This window comes from Chiloscyllium plagiosum, unplaced genomic scaffold, assembly GCF_037043375.1.
Source record: "Chiloscyllium plagiosum isolate Xiang-an unplaced genomic scaffold, Cpla_swu_hap1 HiC_scaffold_37, whole genome shotgun sequence".
NCBI classification, from domain to species: Eukaryota; Metazoa; Chordata; class Chondrichthyes; order Orectolobiformes; family Hemiscylliidae; genus Chiloscyllium; species Chiloscyllium plagiosum.
Genome location: NW_028270175.1, coordinates 161,905 through 188,878, shown reverse-complemented (window position 1 = coordinate 188,878; position 26,974 = coordinate 161,905). Strand labels below are relative to the sequence as shown.

The window sequence follows — 26,974 nt, the reverse complement described above, 5'->3', positions numbered from 1 at the left end:
AGGGCTCGATCGTAACACAGAATTTATAGCAAAAATTTACAGTGTGATGTGTTACGATCGAGCTCTCCACTATCACCTGGTGAAGGAGCGTCACTCCGAAAGCTAGTGCTTCCAATTAAACCTGATGGACTATAACCTGGTGTTGTGTGATTTTTAACTTTGTACACCCCAGTCCAACACTGGCATCTCCAAATCAAGTTTAAGATAGAGGAATTCTTTCCTCTCTCAAAGTGTAGTGAACCTCTGAAATTATTTACTACTGCTGAGTCTGGGTTAAGTATATTCAAGTTATGATGGACAAAATTTTAATCAGTAAGCGAAATCTCGGTATTATAAGGATAAGTCTGGATAGCAGAGTTGACGATCAGCCATGATCTCGTTGGATGTTGGACCAGATTCGATGGGCTGAATGGCCTCCTTCTGTTCCTGAATCTTACGTTCTATGCTCCCAGTCCTTAACAAGGTCACTGAGGGCAGCGTTTAATTCCAGGTGTAATAATTAATTGAGTTTACATTTCACCAGTTGTCTGTCTGGGCTACACTAGGACATGGAAATGCTTTGGATTTCTAGACCAGTAACAATTCTATTCGAACACCTTTTGCGAACCCCATCCTTACTGTTAATATGTTTGGTTGGGATCGGTCTCGGTTTGTGTGGATGTTATTAAGATTCAGTTAATTTTTTAATGGAATCATATTCCGTTGAGAATCGGAACGGAAATCGCGGACAGAGGCGGCAGCCCGGAGCTGCTAAAGGTCGGACCGCAGTCCGCGTCTGCGCGTTTCGACCTTCACCTTGGCGGATAATCATGGCGACGGACTCGTGGGCGCTGGCGGTGGATCTGCAGGAGTCGGCAGCCGAGTCGGTGAGTGTTCCCCTGCCCAGAATAGAGAGGCTGGCTCCTGGGTGATTGGAGCCGGGCACTCGCACCCTCCTTCAGTTAGTTTTGACCGACCGTTATTAAGGGGCTCGAATGAAAGTGGGAGTGAGGCCTCAATCAGATTAACCTGATTTTATTCATCAGCGGCGTAGGCTCAGACCGAATGGCCTGCACTTTTGTTTTAAAGATCTTGACAAAGTGTTTGAAAGAGGAAAAGAAAGTAACCTTTTTACAAATGAAATTTCACTGTTATTGTCTTTGGATCAGAAATAACAGGAACCCAAAAACAAACATTGCTGGAAAAACTCAGATCAGGCAGCATCAGTGGAGAGAGAATCCGGGTTAATGTTTCCACTCTGATATGATTCTTCAGAATTGGTCATATCAGGATTAAAATATTCATTTCATTTGTCTCTAAACAAATGCTGCCAGTTATGCTGAATTCCTCCAGCATTTTCTGGATTTTTGTTTGTTTTCCACCATTTGCAGTATTTTGCTTTAAGCAAGAGTCCAAACATTGATTGTGGTACTTCACATTTTACTCCCCTCCATCTTGTCTATTAGCTGAATTTGTAACTTCATGAATTTCACTCTTTCATAGAACAAGAAAGGCACGGCCCAGAATAGGCACTTTGGCCCACGATGTTGTCGTTTGCACTTTATATGACTGAGGAAATTATTCAAATGTTCTTTAAAGAAAGTGTATTTTTCTTATTGCAGCTGAGCAACCTAAAGCTGAAAGAAGAAACTTCAAATGCTGAACCTAAAGAAGGTATGAAATTTTCTTATGGTGTAAACATGCACTCATGGTCAGTCAAATTTAGCAAGCGGCTATTAACTTAAACTTGTTGAACAATAAGATATTGTTCGAAATCTTTTAAAGTCTGGTTGCACGTTGTTTGCTTTTGATGCATTTTTAACATTCCCACTATTGGAAATTGAAAGTAAAATTATTAAAAGCATATATCAAGGTGTAGCAGTTGATTTATCATGCAAGTTTTCCAACTAAAATAACCCAGAAATCTGGTGTCTCTGGTTCCCAAGCACAGTTTGTTTCTTTATTCTTTCATTGGCTGCGGCTTCACTGGCCAGGCCAGCATTTGTTGTGCATCTCTAAGTATCCTTTATTGACTGATTTGCTAGACCATTTAAGGCAGTTAAGAGTTAACCACACTGCTGTTGGCCTGGATTACGTGTAGGCCTGCTTGGGTAGAATAGATGTCCTTTCCTGAAGTGCTTTTACAAAAACCAATGATAATTTCATAGCCACATTACTGACACTGTTTTCCAGATTTATTAATTGAATTTAACTTCAGCTAGTTGCTGAGGAAGGATTTGAACCCATGTCCCTGAAGCCTATGAATTAATACTGCCACTATCTTTTTGCCATAATGATGGATTATTAATGCAAAAAACAAAATGAGAATTGATAATCTAACTTTTTCACGTTTGTCCAGAATGGCTGACAGCTGCTTATGCAATTTCAATGGTAAAGATTGTTACACTCCTTTGTCTGTTGGAAAGATGGAAATTGACCTGCTGTATGCAGAAATCAAATAGTTATATAAGGATTTAACTATTAGGTGGAGAGAAGTTTGGGCAGAGAAGTTATCATTTAGAGGGTAGGAAATTGTACATAGCAGTTAATGAGTGCTAAGAGACAAAAAGGCAATAGAAAGATTGAAAAGAATTTGTTGAGAAAGTTGAAGTGGATGCTGAAGAGCTTGAAGCAGATGGAGGGTACTGTATATACAGCTTGGTTGTAACTTGGATGAGCTATGGATAAGTTGAAACTTTATTGCTGGAACAGCACAGCAGGTCAGGCAGCATCCAGGGAACAGGAGATTCGACGTTTCGGGCACAGGCCCTTCTTCAGGCCTGTGCCCGAAACGTCGAATCTCCTGTTCCCTGGATGCTGCCTGACCTGCTGTGCTGTTCCAGCAATAAAGTTTCAACTTTGATCTCCAGCATCTGCAGACCTCACTTTCTCCCTGAGCTATGGATAAAAAAATAGAACTGTCAACTGGAAAAGGGCTAGCTATACAAAAGGGGAAATGCTAGTATAGCAGTGAATTGCACGTTTCTTCAAGATGAATTAACAGTGAGAAGAATATAACTTTTTTAATGTAGTGTTTATCAGACTACAGCTGCGGGCTTTACAAATTATTTGTCACATTTGTTAACTGTCATTGCAAAGGAAGGGCAAGAGGTTACTTAAGGGGAAAATAGAGTCAATTGGCAAGGAATGCAAGAGCTTATCGATTTATTATTGTCACATGTACAGAAATACAGTGGGAAGTACTATTTTGCATGTTAACCAGACACGTCATACCTTGCATTATTACATCAGTTAATAGAACAGTGACAGCGAACATGTAGTGAAAGATCAACTCGAATATGAGAAGTCTGTTTATAAGTCTGAACTTATATAAATATGTAAAAAGAAAAGGATGTCTGTAAACAATATATAAGCCCTTTACAGTCTGAAAGGGCGGGAATTGATAATGGAGAACAAAGGAATGGCAAAGCAATTAAAGAATTATTTTTCTTCTGTCTTCACTGAAGATACAAATTGACTTCCCAGAAATGGTCAAGCAGAAGTCTTTTGGAAAGGAGGAATATAAAGAAATTAATATTAATGAAAAGATAATGCTCAATAAATAAATAGAATTGAAAGATGATGAATTGTCAGAGCCTGACAATGTATTCCTCTTATACAGAAGGTGGTTATGGAATTAGTGGATGAGTTGATTGTTAACTTCCCAAATTCTGTAGATTGTGGAACAATTCCAACAGATTGGAGGGTGGCAAGTGTAACTAGAGTATGTTTTTTTTAAAAAAATGAAATGTAGTAAACAGGGAACTGTGGACTGTTTGATCTATTATCAGAAGTATGAAAAATGCTGGAATGTGTTTTTAAAGGATGTGATAACAGGTCACAAAAAAACCAACCATAATACAGTTATCATGGATTTATAAAAGGGAAATTGTGTTGAGCAACCTACTCAGGTTTTTTTGAGAGTAATTGGAGAACCAGTGCATATGATCTATTTGGATATTCAATTTTTTTTGTGGTAAAAAAACTGAGAAGTTATGCACAATCAAAGGACAGGAGATTGGTGATTCATTTGATTAGTAGATAGGGAATAGTAGGATTAGAACATTCTTGTGGTGCACAATATCTCTAACTTTGAGCCAGGAGGCCTGTTTCAAGTCTCTGTTCCAGAGGTGTGTAGTAACATTTCTGAACAGGTTGACTGGAAAATACAAAAATAAGTCATTTTCTGAATGGAAGGCAATGACAGGTGAGATACCTGAGGATTCACAATATATATCAATTATTGAATGAGGGAGCTGAAAATGTGTTGCTGGAAAAGCGCAGCAGGTCAGGCAGCATCCAGGGAACAGGAGAATCGACGTTTCGGGCATAAGCCCTTCTTCCTCCAACCGTCGTGTTGTTGTGGTCTGGCGATGGAGGAGTCCAACGACCTGCATATCCTTGGTGGAGTGGCAGGGGGAGATGAAGTGTTGAGCCACAGGGTGGTTGGGTTGGTTGGTCCGGGTGTCCCAGAGGTGTTCTCTGAAACGCTCCGCAAGTAGGCGGCCTGTCTCCCCAATATAGAGGAGGCCACATCGGGTGCAGAGGATGCAATAGATGATGTGTGTGGAGGTGCAGGTGAATCTGTGGCGGATATGAAAGTTTCCTTTGGGGCCTTGGAGGGAGGTGAGGGGGGAGGTGTGGGCGTAAGTCTTGCACCTCCAGCAGTTGCAGGGGAAGGTGCCGGAAGTGGAGGTTGGGTTGGTGGGGGGTGTGGATCTGACGAGGGAGTCCAGGAGGGAGTGGTCTTTACGGAATGCTGATAGGGGAGGGGTGGGAAATATATCCTTGGTGGTGGGGTCCGTTTGGAGGTGGCGGAAATGACGGCGGATGATGCGCTGTACATGGAGATTGGTGGGGTGGTAGGTGAGGACCAGTGGGGTTCTGTCCTGGTGGCGGTTGGAGGGGCAGGGCGGAGGAGCGGGAAGTGGAAGAGATGCGGTGGAGGGCATCGTCGACCATGTCTGGGGGGAAATTGCGGTCCTTGAAGAAGGAGGCCATCTGGGTTGTACGTTTTTGGAACTGGTCCTCCTGGGAGCGGATGCGGCGGAGACGAAGGAATTGGGAGAATGGGATGGCGTTTTTACAGGGGGCAGGGTGGGAGGAGGTGTAGTCCGGGTAGCTGTGGGAGTCGGTCGGTTTGTAATAGATGTCCGTGTTGATTCGGTCGCCTGAGATAGAAATAGAAAGGTCTAGGAAGGGGAGGGAGGAATCTGAGACTGTCCAGGTGAATTTGAGGTCGGGGTGGAAGGTGTTGGTGAAGTGGATGAACTGTTCAACCTCCTCGTGGGAGCACGAGGCGGCACCGATACAGTCATCAATGTAGCGGAGGAAAAGGTGGGGGGTGGGGCCAGTGTAGTTGCGGAAGATGGACTGTTTCACATATCCTACGAAGAGGCAGGCATAGCTGGGGCCCATGCGGGTGCCCATGGCTACTCCTTTCGTTTGGAGGAAGTGGGAGGATTGGAAAGAAGTTGTTCAGGGTGAGGACCAGTTCAGTCAGTCGAAGGAGGGTGTCAGTGGAAGGGTACTGGTTACCCTCCATCGCCAGACCACAACAACACGACGGTTGGAGGAAGAGCGCCTCATCTTCCGCCTAGGAACCCTCCAACCACAAGGGATGAACTCGGATTTCACCAGTTTCCTCATTTCCCCTCCCCCCACCTTGTCTCAGTCAAATCCATCGAACTCAGCACTGCCTTCCTAACCTGCAATCTTCTTCCTGACCTCTCCGCCCCCACCCCAGTCTGACCTATCACCCTCACCTTGACCTCTTTCCACCTATTGCATTTCTGACACCCCTCCCCCAAGTCCCTCCTCCCTACCTTTTATCTTAGCCTGCTGGACAAACTTTCCTCATTCCTGAAGAAGGGCTTATGCCCGAAACGTCGATTCTCCTGTTCCCTGGATGCTGCCTGACCTGCTGCGCTTTTCCAGCAACACATTTTCAGCTCTGATCTCCAGCATCTGCAGACCTCACTTTCTCCTCAAAGATTGAATGAGGGAGCGAAGTATATTTATGTTAAAGATTGATGACACAAACTAGGGAGTGAGTGGGTAAGGAGGATGTAAAGAAACTTCTGGGTGCTTTTGACAAGGTGAATAAAGGGGTAAATATTTAGCAAGTGCAGCATAATGTGGTTACATGTGAAGTTGTCTAGCTCTGTAGAAAACAGAATGGCATAATGATTGGGGAAAGGTACATCAGTCACTGAAAGTAGGCAGGCAGGTGCAGCAAGAAGCTGATAAAGTAAATAGTGGGCTGTCCTTCATTGCAGGAGGATTTGAGGACAGGAGGAAGGAAGTCTTACTACAGCTATACAGGGCCTTGGTGTGACCACAGCTGGAGTATTACATGCAATTTTCATCTATCTTAAGAAGAGGTATACTTTCCATGGGAGTGGAGTGAAAGTTCACCAGACTGGAGAGGTAGATGTTTTGTATGAGGAGAGTGGGTCAACTTGTACTGTACTGACTGGAATTCAGAAGAATGAGAGGGGTTCTCATTGAAACATGTAGAATTCTGACTGACTGAATCCAGATATTTCACCTGGTTGGGAGTCACAAAGCAAGATTACTTAGAGTATGTGACACAATATTTTAGATTGCGATGGATAAAGTTCTTCTTGCAAGGCGGTGAATCTGTGAAATTCTGTATCACAAAGCTGTGAAGGCAGAGTCATTGAATATATCGAAGAAATAGGTTCCTAAAGCTCAAGGTATCCTGGGCTATATGGAGTGGTTGGGCTTAGTGTTGAGATAGAGGATTAACAATGATCAAAATGAATAGCGAAATGTGCTTGAGGTCTAATGGCCGCCTTTTTTTTTAGAAACAGAAACAGCTGGAAAAACTCAACAGGTTTGGTGGCATCTGTGGAGAGTAGGTCAAGTTAATGTTTGGGTTCAGAGTGACCCTTCTTAAGAACTGACGGTAGTTTGAAAAAGGTTGGTATTTATAGAAAATGGGGTTAGGGGAAGGAGTAAACAGTAGGTGGAAATAGAGCCCAATGACAGAGAAAAACAGTTTGACAGAAGGCTGCAGAGGCTGTCAGGCTTGCTGCAGTTCTCCAGCAAAGCTCAGCGCAAGCTGGAAGAACAGCATCTCATTTCCTATTTGTGAACTTTACAGCCTCTGGACTCCATATAGAGTTCAACAATTTTAGGGCTTGAGCACCTTCCACAAAGTCCTTAACCCATCCCCCACACTTAGGCTGCTAACATGCACAACCCACTGTCAGCTACTGATAGTCCCCATTAGTTACTATTCATTCTCCCAGGCTGATCTTTATCCAGCAGTTTGTCCAACTGTTTTTTGTCTCTTCGGGCTCTACGTCCAACTATTGTTTACTCCTTCCCCTGTCCTCCCACCCCATATTCTGCATAAATACCAACCTTTCCCTAGCTACCATAAGTTTTGAAGAAGGGTCACTGAACCCAAAACGTAATTTGATTTTCTCTCCACAGATGCTGCCAGACCTGCTGAGTTTGATAAGCAATTTGTCTTTGTTTGATTTCCAGCGTCCGCAGTTCTTTCGTTTTGTTTTTGTTTGTCTTTCTGTTTCTCAGTAACATATTACTGAGTTACTTGGATCATCATGTACAGCATATAAATTATTTGAGTCAGTACAAAAGCATCTGCCTTCACTTTAATTAATTCCATTTCAGCAACGGTAAAGCACGATCCATCTGACAAACTGGACAAAACCGCTAAACTCGACAAAAGTGGTGATAATTTGGAAGTCAAGCAAGACGATGATGATAAAGGTATATCCTTAATTTAAGTTTTAAAGCTAAAGTTTTTTTAATATAAACCTGGAGTAGTTGAGCAGTACTAGCTTTCTTTTTGTATGGCCAAAACACATTTTGAACCATTTGGATGTTAAAACATTTAAGATGCAAAACTAAATACCTGGGTCACACAGCTAACCTTTCTGCTGAGATTGATAGTTCCACTAAGTGGAAAGAATGTGAAAGCAACAATGTCTTTTTTTCCCCTTCAGATTTCTTTTGTGCAAAGTCTCAATGTTGTCCCTCATTGGAAGTTTGGATCATAATCAGAAGAGAATTTCAATCATGATTCATAACTGTAGTCATTCAGCATAGAAGTAGGTCCTTCGATCCACCATGTCTATGCTGACCAAAAAATAGCAAACTATGCTAATCCTGTTTAACCTGCACTTGATTCAGAGCCTATCCGTGTCCTGGCATTTTAAGTGCTCATCCAGATGCTGATTAAATGTTGCAAGAATACCTGCCTCATCCATCACACTCAGGCAGTGAATTCCATATTTCTACCACCCTCTGGGTGAAAAAAACTCTTCTTTAAATCTTCTGTAAACCACTTATTCCTCACTTTAAATTTGTGCCTTTTAGTCTTAGCCATAGGGAACATATTCTCACTATCTATGCTGCCTGTGCCCCTCATCATTTTGTATACCTCTATCAGATCCCCTGCTTAGCCTCCTCTGGGTTTGAGATGCTTGGAGCAGTAGTCTCTCGTAACTGAGACTTTTCATCCCAGGCAACATCCTGATAGATCACCTTTACATGCTGTCCAGTGCAAACACACCCTTCTGATAGTGTGGTGACCAGAACTGCACACTTAGCATTCCACAGTACTACTTTGCTCATTCGTTCTATGCTCCAGCTAATGAAGGTAACCATCCTGTACAACATCATCACCATCCCATCTACCTGCATTGGCACAGTCAAGGATCTCTGGATTTGTACACCTTTGTTCCTCAGTACTCCATAGGGACCTACCATTGTGTATATTCTTCCCTTATTAGACTTTCCAAACTGCTTCACCTCACTTAACAAGATTAAATTCCATCTGCCGTTTTCTGCTCAGTTTGCCAACTGATCAATGTTGGATTGTAATCTGAGACCATCCTCCTCCTCACTGTCAGCATCATCAATTTTTGATTCATCTGCAAATTTTGTAATATACCTTTTACATTCTCATCCACGTCATCAATGTACATAACAAACAGCAAGAGTCTCAGCACTGATCCCTGTGGTACACTGCTGGTTACAGGCTTCCACTCACTAAAGCAGCTCTCCAGCATCACCTTTTGCCTCCTATTTGTCAGCCAATTTTGTATTCAACCTGCCAACTTGCTTTGTATCTAATGGGCTCTTACCTTTTGGATCAATCTTCCGTGTAGGACCTTGTCAAAGACTGTACTGAAGTCCATGCAAACCACATTAACTGCAGTATCATCTTCAATATATTTAGTCACCTTTTTGAAAAACTCAATTAGACTGGATCTCCCTCCAAAAAAAACTGTTCTGACTGTCCTATTCTTTTAAAAGTAAAGCTCCTTTGGCATTGTCTCAATCGAACACTCCTCAGGAATGAGACAGTGTGGGCTTAGAAACAGTAATGTTTCTGCTATTCTTTTAAGCTGCAAGTAAAGATGCCTAGACACTATCCCCATCAGATGCTCCCAAGACAATCACAGTACAGGGTAAATTATAGAGTAAATCTCCCTCTGCTCTTAAACTGAAAGTGAAGCTACCTCGACACTGTTTCCATCAGGCACTACTAGGACAGGTAGAATAGATTAACCGGCTAGATACTGATTAAAGAACGAAGAACTCATGATAACTGGAGGTCATACGTTTAGGATGAGAGGGGAAAGATAAAAGGGACAACTTTTTCACGCAGAAGGTGATGTGTGTATGGAATGAGCTGCCGGAGCAAGTGGTGGAGGCTGGTACAATTGGAACAATCTGGATGGGTATGTGAATAGGAACGGTTTAGAGGGATATGGGCGAAGTGCTGGCAAATGGGACTAGATTAGGTTGGGATATCTGGTCGGCATGGATGAGTTGGAATGAAGGGTCTGTTTCTGTGCTGTACATCTGACTCGATAACATGTGAGTGGGCCATTTGGCCCACCAAGACTGTACTGTCATGTAATGCTTTTCTCACCTGAAAACTTTGTCTCTGTGGTCCATATCCCTTTGTTCACTGCCTGTTCATATCGTCAAGATGCTTCTTGCTATTGTATACTCTACCTCCATCTGGCAGCGCATTCCAGGCATTTACCAACTTGTGTATTTTTTTTAAATTCCCTTCAAATCTCCTTTAAACTTACCCCCTTCTCTCTTAAACCTATGTCCATGAATAATTTACATTCCTACCCTGGGAAAAGGACTCTGACTATCCATTATATCCACACCTCTTATTTTGTAAACTTTTATCAGATTGCCCCTCATCTACTGATGTTCAAATGAAGGCAAACCAAGTTTGTCCAATCTCTCCTGATACCCTCCAAACCAGGCAACATCCTGGTAACAGTTTCTAAACCCTCAAAAGCCTCCATATCCTTCTAAAACTGCACACCATATCCCAAATGTGGCCTTGCTAAAGTTCTACAGTTGCAACGTGACTTGCCAATTTTTATATGCCACGCCCAGACTGATGAAGGCAAGCATGCTATATGCCACCTTATCCACTTCCATTGCCTCTTTCTGGGAACTGTGGACCTGGACCAAGATCCCTCCATATGTTGATGCAGCTAAGGGTTTTGCCGTTTACTGTATACTTCCATTCTACATTAGACCTTCCAAAATGCACTCTCATATTTGTCCGGATTAAACTCCATCTGCTATTTCTCTACCCAAGTCTCCAGCCTATCTATCCCTGTTTGGTTTCACTTCTCTACCCACCTTACCAGCTCAGCACGGGTCCCATGTGACTTACCTTTTTGTATCAGCCTGCCAGTAGCAGTGGTGGACTCTCCCTCTTTATGGGCATTTAAGCGGGCATTGGATAGGTATATGGAGGATAGTGGGTTAGTATAGGTTAGGTGGGCTTGGATCGGCGCAACATCGAGGGCCAAAGGGCCTGTACTGCGCTGTATTCTTCTATTCTATTCTATTCTTAAGAGGGGCCTTGGTAAAGTTCATGTAGACAGAGCCACTGCCCTGCCTTCAATTCTCTTTTTTCACTTCATCGAAAACCTCAATCAAGTTTGAGATACAGCCTTCTCCATACAAAGCCATGCTGCCTACTGCTAACTTAATCCATGTTTTCCCAAGGAATCTCCTCCGGTAATTTCCTTACCACTGACGCAAGACTCGCCAGCCTGGAACTTCCCAGATTATGCCTACTGTTGTGGTTCTGTTTGCCGAGCTGGGAATTTGTGTTTCGTCCCCTGTCTAGGTGACCTCCTCAGTGCTTGGGAGCCTCCTGTGAAGCACTTCTGTGATGTTTCCTCCAGCATTTATAGTGATTTGTACCTGCCACTTCCGGTTGTCAGTTCCAGCTGTCTGCTGCAGTGGCTGGTATTTTGGGTCCAAGTTGATTGAATCTGTGGATGAGTGCCATGCCTCTACAAGCAATATGAATTCGACTGGGACAACACTACTATTATAGGACAAGCCAAACACAGAACAGCCAGGGAATTCCTAGAGGCATGGCATTCATCCACAGATTCAATCAATAAGCACATCGACGTGGACCCAATATACCGGCCACTGCAGCGGACAGCTGGAACTGACAACCGGAAGCAGCAGGTACAAATCACTATAAATGCTGGAGGAAATGTCACAGAAGCGCTTCACAGGAGGCCCCCAAGCACTGAGGATGTCACCTAGACAGGGGACGAAACATCTGGCACAGTGGTTAGCACTGCTGCCTCACAGCACCAGAGACCTGGGTTCAATTCCCGCCTCAGGCGACTGACTGTGTGGAGTTTGCACGTTCTCCCCGTGTCTGCGTGGGTTTCCTCCGGGTGCTCCGGTTTCCTCCCACAGTCCAAAGATGTGCAGGTCAGGTGAATTGGCCATGCTAAATTGCCCGTAGTGTTAGGTAAGGGGTAAATGTAGGGGTATGGGTGAGTTGCGCTTCGGCGGGTCGGTGTGGACTTGTTGGGCCGAAGGGCCTGTTTCCACACTGTAATGTAATCTAATCTAATCTAAAAATTCCCAGCTCGGCGAACAGAACCACAACAACGAACACCCTAGCTACAAATCTTCTCCCAACTTTGAATTATGCCTATTGCCCTCTTAAACAAAGGAACAAGGTTGGCTATTCTCAGGTCCTCTGGGACCTCTGCTGTGATTAGAGGACACAGATTTCATACAAGACCCTGCAATTTCCTCATCTGCCACCCTCTGCATTCTGGGAGAGATCTGATCAGGTCTTTGGGACTTGTCTACTTTTAATGCTTTTTAAAATAGCCAACACCACCAGCTTTTTTTTTAATATTGACATGCCCTTGAATATCATCAAGAACCTCCCGAGAGACTCTACCCATTGTTTCCTTCTGCATAGAATCTGTAGAATCTCTACAGTGTGGAAACAGGTCATTTGGCTAAACAAGTCCACACTGACTCTGTGAAGAGCATCCTACCAGACTCACCCCCTATCCTTTCCCTGTAGCCCTGCATTTCCCATGGCTAATGCACCTAACCTACTCATCCCTGGATACTATAGGAAATTTAGCATGGCCAATCCACGTAACCTGAACTACTTTGGACTGTGGGAGGTAACCGGAGCACCTGGAGGAAACCCACCAGGGAGAATTGTGTAAAGTCCACGTCACCAGAGTCTGGAATTGAACCTGGGTCCCTGGCATTGAGAGGCACAGTGCTAACCATCATGCTGCCCTTCTTCTTTGGGAATACTGATGCAAAGTATTGAAGGACCTCGGCCATTACCTCCAGCTCCACACACACATTCCCTCATTTGTCCTTGAGTGGATCTGTATTTTCCAGAACTACCCTCTGCTCCTTGTATAATACACAGTGGGATTTCCCTTACTCCAAATTGCCAAAGTCATTTCATGGCCCCATAATCACCCTCTTTATTCCTTGTTCAAGTTCTTTCCTGCTATCTTCGTATCATCTCTGCCTTTAGTTTCCCAAAACTTTTATGCTTCCTTTTTCTTTATTAAGTTCTCAATTTCTTTTGTCATCCAAGGTTCCCAAATCTTGCTATGCTCATCCTTTATTTTCACAGAAGTGTGCTAGTCCTGAACTGGCCTTTAAAAAATTCCCACATGCCAGATATGGAGTTACCCTCAAACAGTACCCCCAGTTCCTGCCTGATATTGTAGAGTTAGCCTTCCCCACTTTAGTACTTTTACACGAGTACCATTCTTTATCCTTATCCATGAGGAACTAAAACTTACAGAATTAAGTCACTTCTCAGTATGCTTCCCCACTGAAACTTGGATCGCTTGGCTGAGCTCATTTCCCAATACCATGTCTAGTATGGCTCCTTCCCAAGCTGGATTACTTAATATATTGTTTCTTAAAAACTGTCCTGGGGACACAAACAAATTCCATCCCCCATCCAAATCCTGTGACTAAAGGAGTGCCACTCAATATAGGGGGAGTTAAAATCACCTATTATAACAACCCTGCTTCACTTTTTTTCCATAATCTGGCAACCTGTCTGTTCCTCTATCAGGTGCTGACAGTTGGGAGGCCTGTAGTGCAATCCCATCAAAGTAATTGCATTCTTCCTATCCCTGAGCTCGACACATTTGGCTTCACTAGATGAACCCTCCACAGTGTCCTCCCTCATTACAGCTGTGATATTTTCCCTTATGGGTGATATTGCTCCCCCACCTCTGTTACATCCCATTGTATCATGCATAAACATTTAAAACCTGGAACATTATGCTGCCAGTCTTGTCACCCTCTCAACCAAGTCTCTGTAATAGTGGCGGCATCATAGTTATATTTATTCATCCAAGCTCAAATTCATCTGCCGTACCTGACATTGCATTAAAACCAATGCATTTCAGTCCTCAGTCCTGCTGTGATCAGTAACCTGTCCCTGTTCTTCCTCTTAGTATAAGACCATAAGACATAGGAGTGGAAGTAAGGTCCACTCTACCATTTAATTATGGCTGATTGGCATTTCAACTCCACTTACCCGCACTCTCCCCATAGCGCTCAATTCCTTGCGAGATCAAGAATTTGTCACTCTCTGCCTTGAAGACATTTAACGTCTCGGCCTCCACTGCATTCCATGGCAGTGAATTCCACAGGCCCACCACTTTCTGGCTGAAGAAATGTCTCGTTTCCGTTCTAAATTGACCCCCTCTAATTCTAAGACTGTGCTCACGGGTCGTAGTCTCCCTGCCTAACAGAAACAACTTCCCAGCATCCGTGCTTTCTAAGCCATGCGTTATCTTGTAAGTTCCTATTAGATCTCCCCTCAACCTTCTAAACACTAAAGAAGACAAGCCCAGGATCCTCAGGCATTCTTTGGATGTTAGGTCTACCGTTCCAGGATCATTTGTGTGAATCTCCGCTGGAGATGCTCCAGTGCCAGTTTGTCCTTCCTTAGGTGTGGGGCCCAAAACTGGACACAATATTCTAAATGGGGCCTAACTAGAGCTTTATAAAGTCTCAGAAGCACATCGCTGATTTTACATTCTTACCCTCTTGAGATAAATGACAACGTTACATTTGTTTTCTTAATCACTGACTCAACCTGCAAGTTAACCTTTAGAGAATCCTGGACTAGCACTCCCAGATCCTTTTGTACTTTAGCCTTATGAATTTTCTCACTGTTTAGAAAATAGTCCATGTCTGTATTTTTTCCAAAGTGCAACACCTCACATTTGCTCACATTGAATTTCATCAGCCATTTCCTGGACCACTATCTAAATCTTTCTGTATTCTGCCCACCACCTCAGTACTACCTGCCTAATTTCATATCATCGGCAAATTTCACCAGAATGCCCCCAGTTCCTTCATCCAGATCATTAATATATAAAGTGAACAGCTGTGGCCCCAACACTGAACCCTGCTGGACACCACTTGTCACCAGCTACCATTCCAATAAAAGAATCTTTTATCCCAACACTCTGCCTTCTGTCAGACAGTCAATCCTCAGTCCATGGCAGTAGCTCACTTCGAACACCATAAGCCCTCACCTTACTCAGCAGCCTCCTGCGAGGGACCTTATCAAAGGCCTTTTGGAAGTCTAGACAGATAACATCCACTGGGTTTCCCTGGCCTAATCTACTAGTTACCTCTTCAAAGAATTGTAACAGGTTTGTCAAGCACAACCTGGGCGGCATAGTGGCTCAGGGGTTAGCACTGCTGCCTCGCAGCACCACGGACCCTGGTTCAATTCCAGCCTCTGGCGACTGTCTGCGTGGGTTTCCTCTCACAGTCCAAAGATGTGCAGGTCAGGTGAATTGGCCATGCTAAATTGCCCATAGTGATAGGTGCATAAGTAGGGGTTTGGGTCTGTGTGGGTTACTCTTCGGATGGTTGGTGTGGCCTTGTTGGGCCGAAGGGCCTGTTTCCGCACTGTAGGGAATCTAATCTAATCAAACCTTCCCTTAGTAAATTCATGCTGACTTGTTCTAATCCGATCCTGCACTTCCAAGAATTTAGAAATCTCATCCTTACTGATAGATTCTAGAATTTTACCAACAACAGAGGTTAGGCTAATCGACCTATAATTTTCCATCTTTTGTCTTGATCCTTTCTTGAACAAGGGGGTTACAGCAACGATTTCCCAAACATCTGGGACTTTCAAAAGTCACTGGAGTCAGGGAAAGATCACAACTAACACCTCCACTATTTCCTCAACTACCTCCCCCAGAACCCAAGGATGTAGCCCATCGGGGCCAGGAGATTTATCAATTTTTAGACCTTTTTAGCTTTTCTAGCACTTTCTCTTTTGTTATGGCTACCATACTCAACTCTGTCCCTTGACTCTCCTTAATTGTTGGGTTATTACTTGTTTTCCACTGTGAAGACTGACACAAAGTATTTCCTTAACTCCCAGCACTAGCCTTCCTGCATCAAATTGGAGCAGCCCAATGTCTACTTTTGCCTCTCGTTTGTTTCTTATGTATTGAAAGAAACTTTTACTATAATTTCTAATATTATTGGCTAGCCCACTTTCATGTTTGATCCTCTCTTTCCTTATTTCTCTCTGTTATTCTCTTTGTTTTTGTAGTCTTCCCAATCTTCCGATTTCCCAGTGCTCATGACCACTTTATAGGCGCTCTTTTTTTCTATGATACATTTCTTCACTTCCATTGTCAGCCATGGCTGTCTAATTTCCCCGCCCCCAGATAATTTTTCTTTTCTTTAGGATGAACCTCTATACTGTGTCCTCAATTACACCCAGAAACTTATGTCATTGTTGCCCTACTACCTTCCTTGCTCTGCTTCTAGTAGATTTTCGTCAGTTCTACTCTCATGACCCTGTAATTATCTTTTATTTAACTGTAACACCATTACATCCGATTTTGCCTTCTCTTTCAAAATTGCAGACTGAATTTTATCATATTATGATCGTTGCCTCCTAAGTGTTCCCTTACTTTAAGATCTTTTATGAAGTCTAGTTCATTATGTAGCACTAAGGCCAGAATAGCCTGCTCCCTTGTGGGCTCCATCACAAGCTGTTCCAAAAAGCTACCCTGTAAGCATTCCACGAATTCCCTTTCTTTGGATCCACTGGCCACATCATTCACCCAGACCATTTGCATATTGGAGTCCCCCATGATCACTGTGACCTTGCCTTTATGACATGTCCTAACTATTTCCTGGTACATCTTGTGCCCCTGGTCCTGACCACTGTTAGGAGGTCTGTAATTAACTCCCATTATGATTTTTTTTTGCCTTTGGTTTCTCAGCTCCACCCACACAGACTTCACATCCTCTGGCCCTATGTCATTCAGTGCCGTACATTTAATTTCATTCTTAACTAACAAGGCAACCCCGCCCCTCTGCCCACCTCCCTGTCTTTTCGATAAGTTGTAAATCCTTGGATATTTAACTGCCAGTCCTGAAGCTTCTGCAACCACATATGGTGCTTACTACATCATAATCATTCACAATGATTTATGCCTGTTAATTTACTACTTTGTTATGAATATTACGACCATTCTGGTAAAGTGCCTTAATGCTAATTTTCTTATCCTCATGATTTCCAGCATCTGTAGTGATAGGTCCTAAGTCATCCATCCTTTTTGCTTCATTCCTAATCTGTCTTGAACTTGAACCCTGCACACCTGCTAACCTGCTGCTTATCCTTCTACTTGACTCCATACTCCATGTTGCTTTCCCTTCTCCCGACTCAGAAATTTAAAGTCCTAGTGACCACCCTATTTATCCATTTCGCTAGAACACTGGATCCAGATCGGTTCAGGTGGAGACCATCCTAACAGTACAGATGCCCCCGGTTCCAAAACTGGTGCCAATGCCCCATGGAATGGAATCCCCCCTTCCCACACCAATATCTTAGCCACATGTTTACTTCCCTAATTTTCTTATCCCTATGCCAATTAGCATGTGGCTTGGGCAGTAATCCAGAGATTATGACCCTCAAGGACCTGTTCTTCAGTTGCATTCCTAGTACTTGATAATCCCTACACAAGGCTGAAAATGTGTTGCTGGAAAAGTGCAGCAGGTCAGGTAGCATCCAAGGAGCAGGAGAATCGACGTTTCGGGCATGAGCCCTTCAGAAATGAGGAAAGTGTGTCCAGCAGGCTAAGATAAAAGGTAGGGGGGAGGGGCGTTGAAAATGCGATAGGTGGAAGGAGGTTAAGGTGAGGGTGATAGGCCGGAGTGGGGGTGGGGGCGGAGAGGTCAGGAAGAAGATTGCAGGTTAGGAAGGTGGTGCTGAGTTCGAGGGTTGGGACTGAGACACGGGGGGAGGGGGAAATGAGGAAACTGAAGAAATCTGAGTTCATCCCTTGTGGTTGGAGGGTTCCTAGGCGGAAGATGAGGAGCTCTTCTTCCAGCCGTCGTGTTGCTATGGTCTGGCGATGGAGGAGTCCAAGGACCTGCATGTCCTTGGTGGAGTGGGAGGGGGAGTTGAAGTGTTGAGCCACGGGGTGGTTAGGTTGTTTAGTCCGGGTGTCCCAGAGGTGTTCTCTGAAACGTTCTGCAAGTAGGCGGCCTGTCTCCCCAATATGGAGGAGGCCACATCGGGTGCAGCGGATGCAATAAATGATGTGTGTGGAGGTGCAGGTGAATTTGTGGCGGATATGGAAAGATCCCTTGGTGCCTTGGAGGGAAGTAAGGGGAGAGGTGTGGGTGCAAGTTTTGCATTTCTTGCAGTTGCAGGGGAAGGTGCCGGGAGTGGAGGTTGGGTTGGTGGGGGGTGTGGACCTGACGAGGGAGTCCAGGAGGGAGTGGTCTTTTCGGAATGCTGATCGGGGAGGGAAATATATCCCTGGTGGTGGGGTCCGTTTGGAGGTGGGGGAAATTACGATGGATGGCTCGATGTATGTGGAGGTTGGTGGGGTGGTAGGTGAGGACCAGTGGGGTTCTGTCCTGGTGGTGATTGGAGGGGCGGGGTTCAAGGGTGGAGGAGCGGGAAGTGGAGGAGATGCGGTGGAGAGCATTGTCGATCACGTCTGGGGGGAAATTGCGGTCTTTGAAGAAGGAGGCCATCTGGGTTGTACGGTCTTGGAACTGGTCCTCCTGGGAGCAGATGCAGCGGAGACAAAGGAATTGGGAATATGGGATTGCATTTTTACAGGGGGCAGGGTGGGAGGAGGTGTAGTCTAGATAGCTGTGGGAGTCGGTCGGTTTATAGTAAATGTCCGTGTTGATTCGGTCGCCTGAGATAGAAATGGAGAGGAGAAAGTGAGGTCTGCAGATGCTGGAGATCAAAGTTGAAACTTTATTGCTGGAACAGCACAGCAGGTCAGGCAGCATCCAGGGAACAGGAGATTCGACGTTTCGGGCACAGGCCCTTCTTCAGGAATGGGCCTGTGCCCGAAATGTCGAATCTCCTGTTCCCTGGATGCTGCCTGACCTGCTGTGCTGTTCCAGCAATAAAGTTTCAACATAGAAATGGAGAGGTCTCGGAAGGGGAGGGAGGAGTCTGAGACGGTCCAGGTAAATTTGAGGTCGGGGTGGAAGGTGTGGATGAACTGTTCAACCTCCTCGTGGGAGCACGAGGCAGCGCCGATACAGTCATCGATGTAGTGGAGGAAGGGGTGGGGGGTGGTGCCAGTATAGCTGTGGAAGATGGACTGTTCCACATATCCTGCAAAGAGGCAGGCATAGCTGGGGCCCATGCGGGTGCCCATGGCTACTCCTTTGGTTTGGAGGAAGTGGGAAGATTGGAAAGAGAAGTTGTTCAGGGTGAGGACCAGTTCAGTCAGCCGTGCCGGAGTGGGGGTGGGGACGGAGAGGTCAGGAAGAAGATTGCAGGTTAGGAAGGTAGTGCGCCGGAGCACCACCTTCCTAACCTGCAATCTTCTTCCTGACCTCTCCGTCCCCGTCCCCACCCCCACCCCCACTCTGGCCTATCACCCTCACCTTAACCTCCTTCCACCTATTGCATTTCCAACGTCCCTCCCCCAAGTCCCCCCTCCCTACCTTTTATCTTAGCCCGTTGGACACACTTTCCTCATTCCTGAAGGAGGGCTCAGGCCTAAAACATCGATTCTCCTGCTCCTTGGATGCTACCTGACCTGCGCTTTTCCAGCAACACAATTTCAGCTCTGATCTCCAGCATCTGCAGTCCTCACTTTCTCCTCGAAGAATCACTACACAGGTCCTCCTTCCTAGCCGTGCCTATGTTAGTCCCAACGTGAACCACAACAACTGAATCTTCTCCCTCTGGCTCCAATATCCTTTCAAGCCGGTCAGAGATATCCTGCACCCTGGCACTGGGAGGCAACACACCATGTGGGACTCCTGATCCAGCTCGCAAAGGATACTATCTATCTCCCTAATTATACAATCCCTTATAACAACTACTTGTCTTTTTGCTCCCCTCTCTTGAATGACCTTCTGCACCATGGTGCCGTGGTCAGCTGGCTTATCCTTTCCACAGCCCTTTCCCCTCATCCGTACAGGGAGCAAGAATCTCATGTATTGGACAAGGTCAAGGGTGAAGGTTCCTCCACTCCTGAACTCAGAATTCCCCTACCTGCCTCATGTAGAGTCATACCCTGTTGTCCCTGATCACTAACTGAATTTGGATTAGTTAACCTACTGGGTGTGACTGCCTCCTGAAACAGAGTCCAGGTAACTCTTTCCCCCTCCCAGATGTGCCGCAGTGTTTGAAGCTCAGATTCCAGATAATCAATTCTGATCCGGAGATCTTCCAGCAACCAATGCTTGCTGCAGTGTGGTCACTGCCTTTCACTGGCCTTAGAGGAAGATGGCCCAGTGATAATATCACTGGACTGTTAATCCAGAGGCCCAATTTTAATTTCTGCCATGGTAGGTGATGGAATTTAAATACAATCAAAAATCTGGAATTAAGAGTCTAATTATGACTATGAATTCATTGTAGATTGTCAGGAAAACTCCATTTGGACTAATGCCCTGTAGGGAGGGAAACTGCCATCCTTAACTGGTCAGGCCTACCTGTGACTCCAGGCCCCGCAATGCAATGTGGTTGAGTTTTAACTGCCCATATTGAGAATAGATGCAGGTCTAGCCAGTGATGTCCTCATCCCATGAATGAATTGTTATAAAAGTCCCTGACTCCTCTTCAGACATTTCACTTGCTGACTGACTGCTGTTGTTCATGCCCCCCTACCACACTAGTTTGAACCTTCCTCAGTGACACTAGCAAACCTCCCTGCCAGGATGTTGGTGCCCCTCCAGTTAAAGTGCAGCCTGTCTTTTTTTTACGGGTATTCCCTTTCCTGGAAGGCATCCTAATGATCCACATACCTGAAATCCTCCCTCCTGTCCATTCTTTAGCTATGTATTTAACTAAACCATCTTCTATTCTGAGCTGCACTGTCATGTGACCCAGGAAGTAATTCTGTGATTACAACTCTAAAGGTCTTTCTTTTCAAGTTACTACCTAATTCCCTGTGCAAGACCTTATCTCTCTTTCTAACTATGCCAACCAATATGGACTACAGTCTCCAGCTGCTCTCTCTACTAACTTAAACAAAGTAAAGCCAACTTGACTCGATCTTCATCCTGATCAATACCCACCTTTCTAAATGTTGATTAATCTTGTCCCTCAACATTTTTCCAATAATTTCCCTAACACTGATGGCAGGCGTACTGCTCTGTGATTAATTGGCCTATCCCTGTTGCCTTTCTTGAACAAAGGAACTACATAAGCTATCCTCCAGTATCTGGCATGTCACATGTGGCCAGTGAAATGTTAAATATCTCTGCTAGGACTCAGCAGTCTCTTCAGTTCCCTTCCCTAGCCTGGGAACATCTCATCAGGCCCTGGAGATTTTTGCACTTTTATTCCGATAAAACATCTGACACCACCTCCTTCTATAACTTAACATTGTTTTAGAACCTCACATCCCAACTGAAATCTCTGGGTAGTGTTTTCCTTCTTTGTGACTATAGATGGGTAATGTCTAAAAAGAATATTTCTCATGTCCTCTGGTTCCTTGCACAAATTCCCCCCCTTAATCTCTAACAGGCTCTACTCTCCCTGCTAATCCTCTTAATATACTCAAAATGTCTTTGAGTTACTTCATTCTGTCTACCAGAAGTATTGGTGGCTCCTCTTTGACTTTATTTTTTTTTAAACCAACCCCATCATGAATTCTATACTTTTGACAGGCTTCCCTGTTTTTAATGCACTGTACCTGACATATGCTTCCTTCTTTTTCTTTATCAACTTGATATCCCTTGACAGGCAGGGTTCCCTGGACTTGCCCTTGCCTCTTAGAGGAACATACTGGCCTTGAATTCTCACCATACTACCGTTAAAACCTCCCACTATTCAAATGTAGATTTCCCTGCAAGTAGCTGCGCCCGGTCTGTTTTCCAGATGCTGTCTAATCTTACTGAAATTGGCTCTTCACCCAATTTTACACACTTTTGTGTTGTCCTTCTCCCATTTCATAATGACTTTGAAACTTACAGTTATGGTCACTATCCCCAAAATGCTGACTCACTGACACTTAACTGCTTGACAGTATATTCCCTTGGATTAGGTCTAGCAATGACCTATCTCTTGTAGAACTATATATATACACACACACACTGGCACAAAAAAAGCTTCCTGGATGCACTTTAGAAATTCCACTATGTCTAATCCTTTCAGACTAAGGCGATCACAGTTAATGTTAGCAAAGTCAAAACTCCCTGCAGCTATAACCCTATTTCTCTTGTACCTTTGTGTTTTGCCTACATATCTGCTTCTGTCTCCCGTCTGGCTGCTGGGAGACCCATAGTATAATCCCAGCAAGGTGATCACCCCTTTTATTTCTCAGCTCTATCCAAATGCTCTCATATGTACAGCCTTCTAGGGCATCCTCCATCATTAATTTGTCAGTAATGCAATAGCCACTCTTGGATTTCTTCTCGTGCTTCTCTCCCACCCCTCCTTGTCTGTGCTTCTACCAATCCATTCTCAAGTGTTGATCGATGCTTTTAAGGTCTTAGCTTCATCTGCCTTGCCAGTCAGCTCCTTGTATTAAAATATGCACACTTTTAGCTTTGCAGACCTTCTGTATGCTTTATCTTGCCTATGTCTTCTTCACTGCCTGAACTGTCCTAGTAACCCTCCTATGTCTGAATGGACCTTGCTCCTGAATTTTCTCTTTGCCCATCCCCTTCCAAATTAGTTTAAAACCTCCCTGACAGCACAAGTAAAACTCTCGGCAAAGTTCAGGTGCCATCCATCGAGCTTATATAGGTCCAGCCTACCCCAAATGTCCCAGTGATCCAGAAACCCAAAGCCCCTATCTCTTGGGCTGACCTTTTAGCAATCTGTGTTCATCTGACCTGTCTTTGTATTCCTGTGCTCAGCATATGGCACTGAAGGTAATCCAGGGATTACAACCTTAATAGCCTTATCAAGGTTATGTTGCATTGAAGTTTTCTCAATTTCCTATTATGTTTTCCTTATTTAATTTGCATTTGGTCTTTCATGTTTCGACTTTGGAAGTTTTTTTAATACAATTCAGTTGAATTTAATCAATTTTTATTTCTTAATCTGAAATCGTTTTTAGCACCTTTTTCAAACAAAAAAATTTCTTGTTTCTAAGGGCAAACTTGTTTTCAAAGTCATTACCACAACATCTGAGAAGCCTTCAGCTGTTTAGCCTGACCAATTGCATTCTGTTGCTTTTATTCAAGATATTTTAATTGCAGACATTTGTCTTGCACCCTTAAGCATGCCTTCATCTTGCAGCATATATGTTTAATGGCTGATATCTAGAAGAATAATTTGTGTGATGACTCCTGGGATTAAGCTGATAATTTATTGCTGTATTTTGCTCTCCTATGTTTTCTACAATTTGGAAGTCAATAAAGGACATGCTACGTAAGACTGTGGCTTGATCTTTAGGATGTCGAGTGAACTTTACTGACTCAATTGTTGCAGTACCTCGTGTAGGAGAACAATATAATATCATGCTTTATTTTAGAGTCATCAAGTACGAAAACAGGCCTTTGGTGCAGCTCATCCATGCTGGCCACATATCCTTGGTGCTTGGTGCATATCCCTCTAACCCCTTCCTGTTCTGTACCCATGTGGTTGCCTTTTAAATTTTGTAATTGTACCAGTCTCCTCCACTTCCTCTGGCAGCTCATTCCATATATGCACCACCCTTTCGTGAAAAAGTTGCCCCTTAGGTTCCTTTTTAAATTTTTACCCCCTCTCCCTAAACCTATCCCCTCTAGTTCTGGACTCACCCAACCCAAGGGAAAGATCTTGTTTATTTACCCGATCCATAACCCCTCCGGATTTTATAAACCTCTATAAGGTCACCCATTAGCTTCTGACACACCAGGGAAAATAACTCCAGTTTATTCAGCCTCTGTAACTCAAACCCTACCCAATCCTGGCAACATCCTTGTAAATCTTTTCTGAACCCTTTCGAGTTTCACGACATCCTTCCAATAGGAATAAAAACATATTTGCACACAATATTCCAAAGGTGGCCTAACCACTATCCTGTATAGCCACAACATGACCTCCCAACTCCAATACTCATTGCTCTGAACAATAAAGGAAAGCCTACCAAGTGCCATCTTCGCTATCCTGTCTACCTGCAACTCCACTTTCAAGGAGCTATGAACCTGCGATCCAAAGTCTCTTTGTTTAGCAACACTCCCTAGGACCTTACCATTAAGTGTATCAGTCCTGTTCTGATTTGCCTTTCCAAAATGCAGCACCTCACATTTATCTAAACTCCATCTGCCATTCCTCAGCCCATTTGACCCATTTGATCAAAATCCCGTTGTACTCTGAGGTAAACTTCACTGTCCACTATACCTCCAATTTTGGTGTCATCTGCCAACTTACTAACTATGTTCATATCCAATTCGTTTATATGATTGACAAGCAGTGGACCCAGCACCGATCCTTGTGGCACTCCACCGGTCACAGGCCTCCAGTCTGAAGAATAACTCTCCACCACCATCCTCTGTTTTCTACCATTGAGCCAGTTCTGTATCCAAATGGCTAGTTCTGTCTGTCTTCCGTGTGATCTAACCTTGCTCACCAGTCTACCATGAGGATTCTTATGGATCACTTCTGCTGTTCTGCTCTCATCAATCCTGTTTGTTACTACTTCAAAAACTCAATCAAGTTAGTGAGACACTGTTTCCCACGTGCAAAGCTGTGTTGACTATCCCAAATGAGTTCCTGCCTTTCCAGATAAGTGTAAATCCTGTCCTCTCCTTTATACTCTTCTAGGGCTTCATATGATCTCTGCTGTCTATACTTGACATATGGTTCCTTCTTATTCTTGACCAAAACCTCAATTTCTCTAGTCATACAATATTCCCTATACCTATCACCCAACAGGAACATACCATCTCTGGATTTATGTTATCTCACTTTTTAAAGGCTTCCCATTTTTCAACTGCCCCTTTACCAGTAAACTTCTACCCCCAATCAAATTTTGAAAGGTCTTCCCTAATACTTTCAAAATTGGCCTTCCTCCAATTTAATCTTTAACTTTTATATCCCGTCTATCTTTTCCATCACCATATTTTAAAACTAATGTGGTCACTGGCCCCAAGTGCACCCCCACTGACACCTCAGTCACCTGCCCTCTCATTTCTGAAGAATGGGTCAAGTTTTGTACTATCTCTAGTGTGTACATCCACATACTGAATCTCAATTTTCTTGTGCACAGTTAACAAATTCCTCTCCATCCAAGCCCATAACATTGTGTCTTTGGAAAGTTAAAATCCCTTAGTATAACCACTCTTATTTTTACAGATAACTGAGATCTCCTTATAAATTTGTTTCTCAATTACCTGCTGACTACTGGGAGGTCTGTAGTACAATCCCAATAAGGTGATCATCCCTTTCTTATTTCTCCGTTCCACCCAAATACCTTCCCTGGATGTATTCCCAGGAAAATCTCCCCAAGTACAGCCATAATATTATCCCTAATCAAAGCGCCACTCCCCTTCCTCTCTCAGCCTTTTCTATCCTTCCTAGAGCATCTACAGGAAAAAGTGAGGACTGCAGATTAAGGAGATCAGAATTGAAATTTGTGCTGGAAAAGCACGGCCAGTCAGGCAGAATCTGGGGAGCAGGAGAGTCGACATTTCAAACACGAGCTCTTCATCAGGAATGAGGGGGTGACCCTCATTCAAAGAGGGTCAAATGAGAAGGGAAACAAATTGGGGGAGGTAGATTGGGGGTGAGGGTGGGGTGTGTGTGTGATGGTGATAGGTTGAAGAGGAGGGTGGAGCAGATAAGTGGGAAGGAAGATGGACAGATCGGGCAGTGCAGAGTTGGAAGGTTGGATCTGGGATAAATTGGGGGGAGGGGAAATGAGGAAACTGGTGAAATCGGCATTGATCCCTTGTGGCTTGAGGGTCCCAAGGCGGAAGATGAAGCGTTCTTCCTCCAGGTATTGGATGGCTAGAGTTTGGCAGTGGAGGGGACCCAGGACTTGCATGTCCTTGGAGTGAGAGGTGGAGTTGAAGTGTTCGGTCACAGGACAGTGGGATTGTTTAGTTTTCGACTATAGTATACATCCTGGGACACTAAGCTGCCAGTCCTGTCCATCCCTGAGCCTTGTCTCAGTAATTGTTATGATATCCCAGTCCTGTGCTCCCAACCATGCCCTGAGTTCGTCTGCCTTACATGTTGGCCTCTTAGATTGAAATAAATGCAGTTTAATTTATCAGTCCTGCCTTGTTCTTTGCTTTGTTGTGTACATTTATACCTCCGGTCCTCCTGCAGTAGTGGGAGTGGTATTTTTAATTAGGGACTGCCATAGTTTTAAGGGCTTAGGTAGAGAGGAATTTAAGTGCGAACAAGAAAAGTTTGAGTCAGTGTGTGAATGTACTGAGTAGAGAGGGTGCAAAACCTGACCTACTGTTAGGAAATAAGGCAGGCTAGGTGACTGAGGTGTCAGTGGGCGAACATTTGGGGGCTATTAATTTTAGAATAGTGATGAAAAAGGATAGACTGGATTTAAAAGTTGAATTTCTAAATTGGAGGAAGGCCAATTTTGAAGGTGTTAGGCAAGAACTTTCAAAAGGATGTTATTAAATTGGAGAGGTTCAGAAAAGATTTGAGGATGTTGCTTGGACTGGAGGGTTTGAATTGTAACGAGAGGCTGAATAGGCTGGGACTTCTTTCAGTGGAGCAGTGGACGTTGTGGAATGACCTTATTGAGGTTTATAAAATCATGAGGGACTTAGATAAGGTAAATTGCAAAGGTCTTTTCCCTAGAATAGGGGAGTTCAAAACCAAGGGACTTATTTTTAAGCTGAGAGGAGAAAGATTTAAAAGATAACTGAGGGGCAACTTTTTCATACATAGGGTGGTTCATATTTGGAACTGCCAGAGGAAGTGTGAATGCAGCTACAGTTGCAACATTTAAAAGGCATTTGGATAGGTAAATGAAGTGTAAAGATTTATAGGAATATGAACCAAATGTGACCAAATGGGGCCAGTTTAGTTTGGGAGACTTGTTTGGCATGGACAAGTTGGACTGAAGGGTCTGTTAAAGGCAGTCAAGGGTAGCCAATTGAAAAAGGAAGGGAAACAAAATGTTGGAAACTAGTGATATGACAGATGATTAGGAATTTTGAGAACCAGCAGCAGATGACTCAAAAGCTAGTAGAG

General features: G+C 44.1%; 1 protein-coding gene across 2 annotated transcripts in view; it reads left to right on the top strand.

Moving 5' to 3' along the window:
- Positions 1 to 763: 763 nt before the first annotated feature.
- Positions 764 to 26,974, top strand: part of ddx19a (DEAD-box helicase 19a) — a 94,526-nt gene continuing 68,315 nt past the window's right edge. Inside the window, exons 1-3 of one of the 2 annotated variants that reach the window (XM_087980183.1) lie at positions 764 to 866; positions 1,602 to 1,653; positions 7,645 to 7,743. In XM_087980183.1, coding sequence (XP_087836309.1) covers positions 810 to 866; positions 1,602 to 1,653; positions 7,645 to 7,743 — 208 coding nt within the window. In that variant the 5' untranslated portion in view covers positions 764 to 809. The remainder of the gene's footprint in view (positions 867 to 1,601; positions 1,654 to 7,644; positions 7,744 to 26,974) is intronic. The other variant, XM_043676359.2, reaches the window with a different exon arrangement.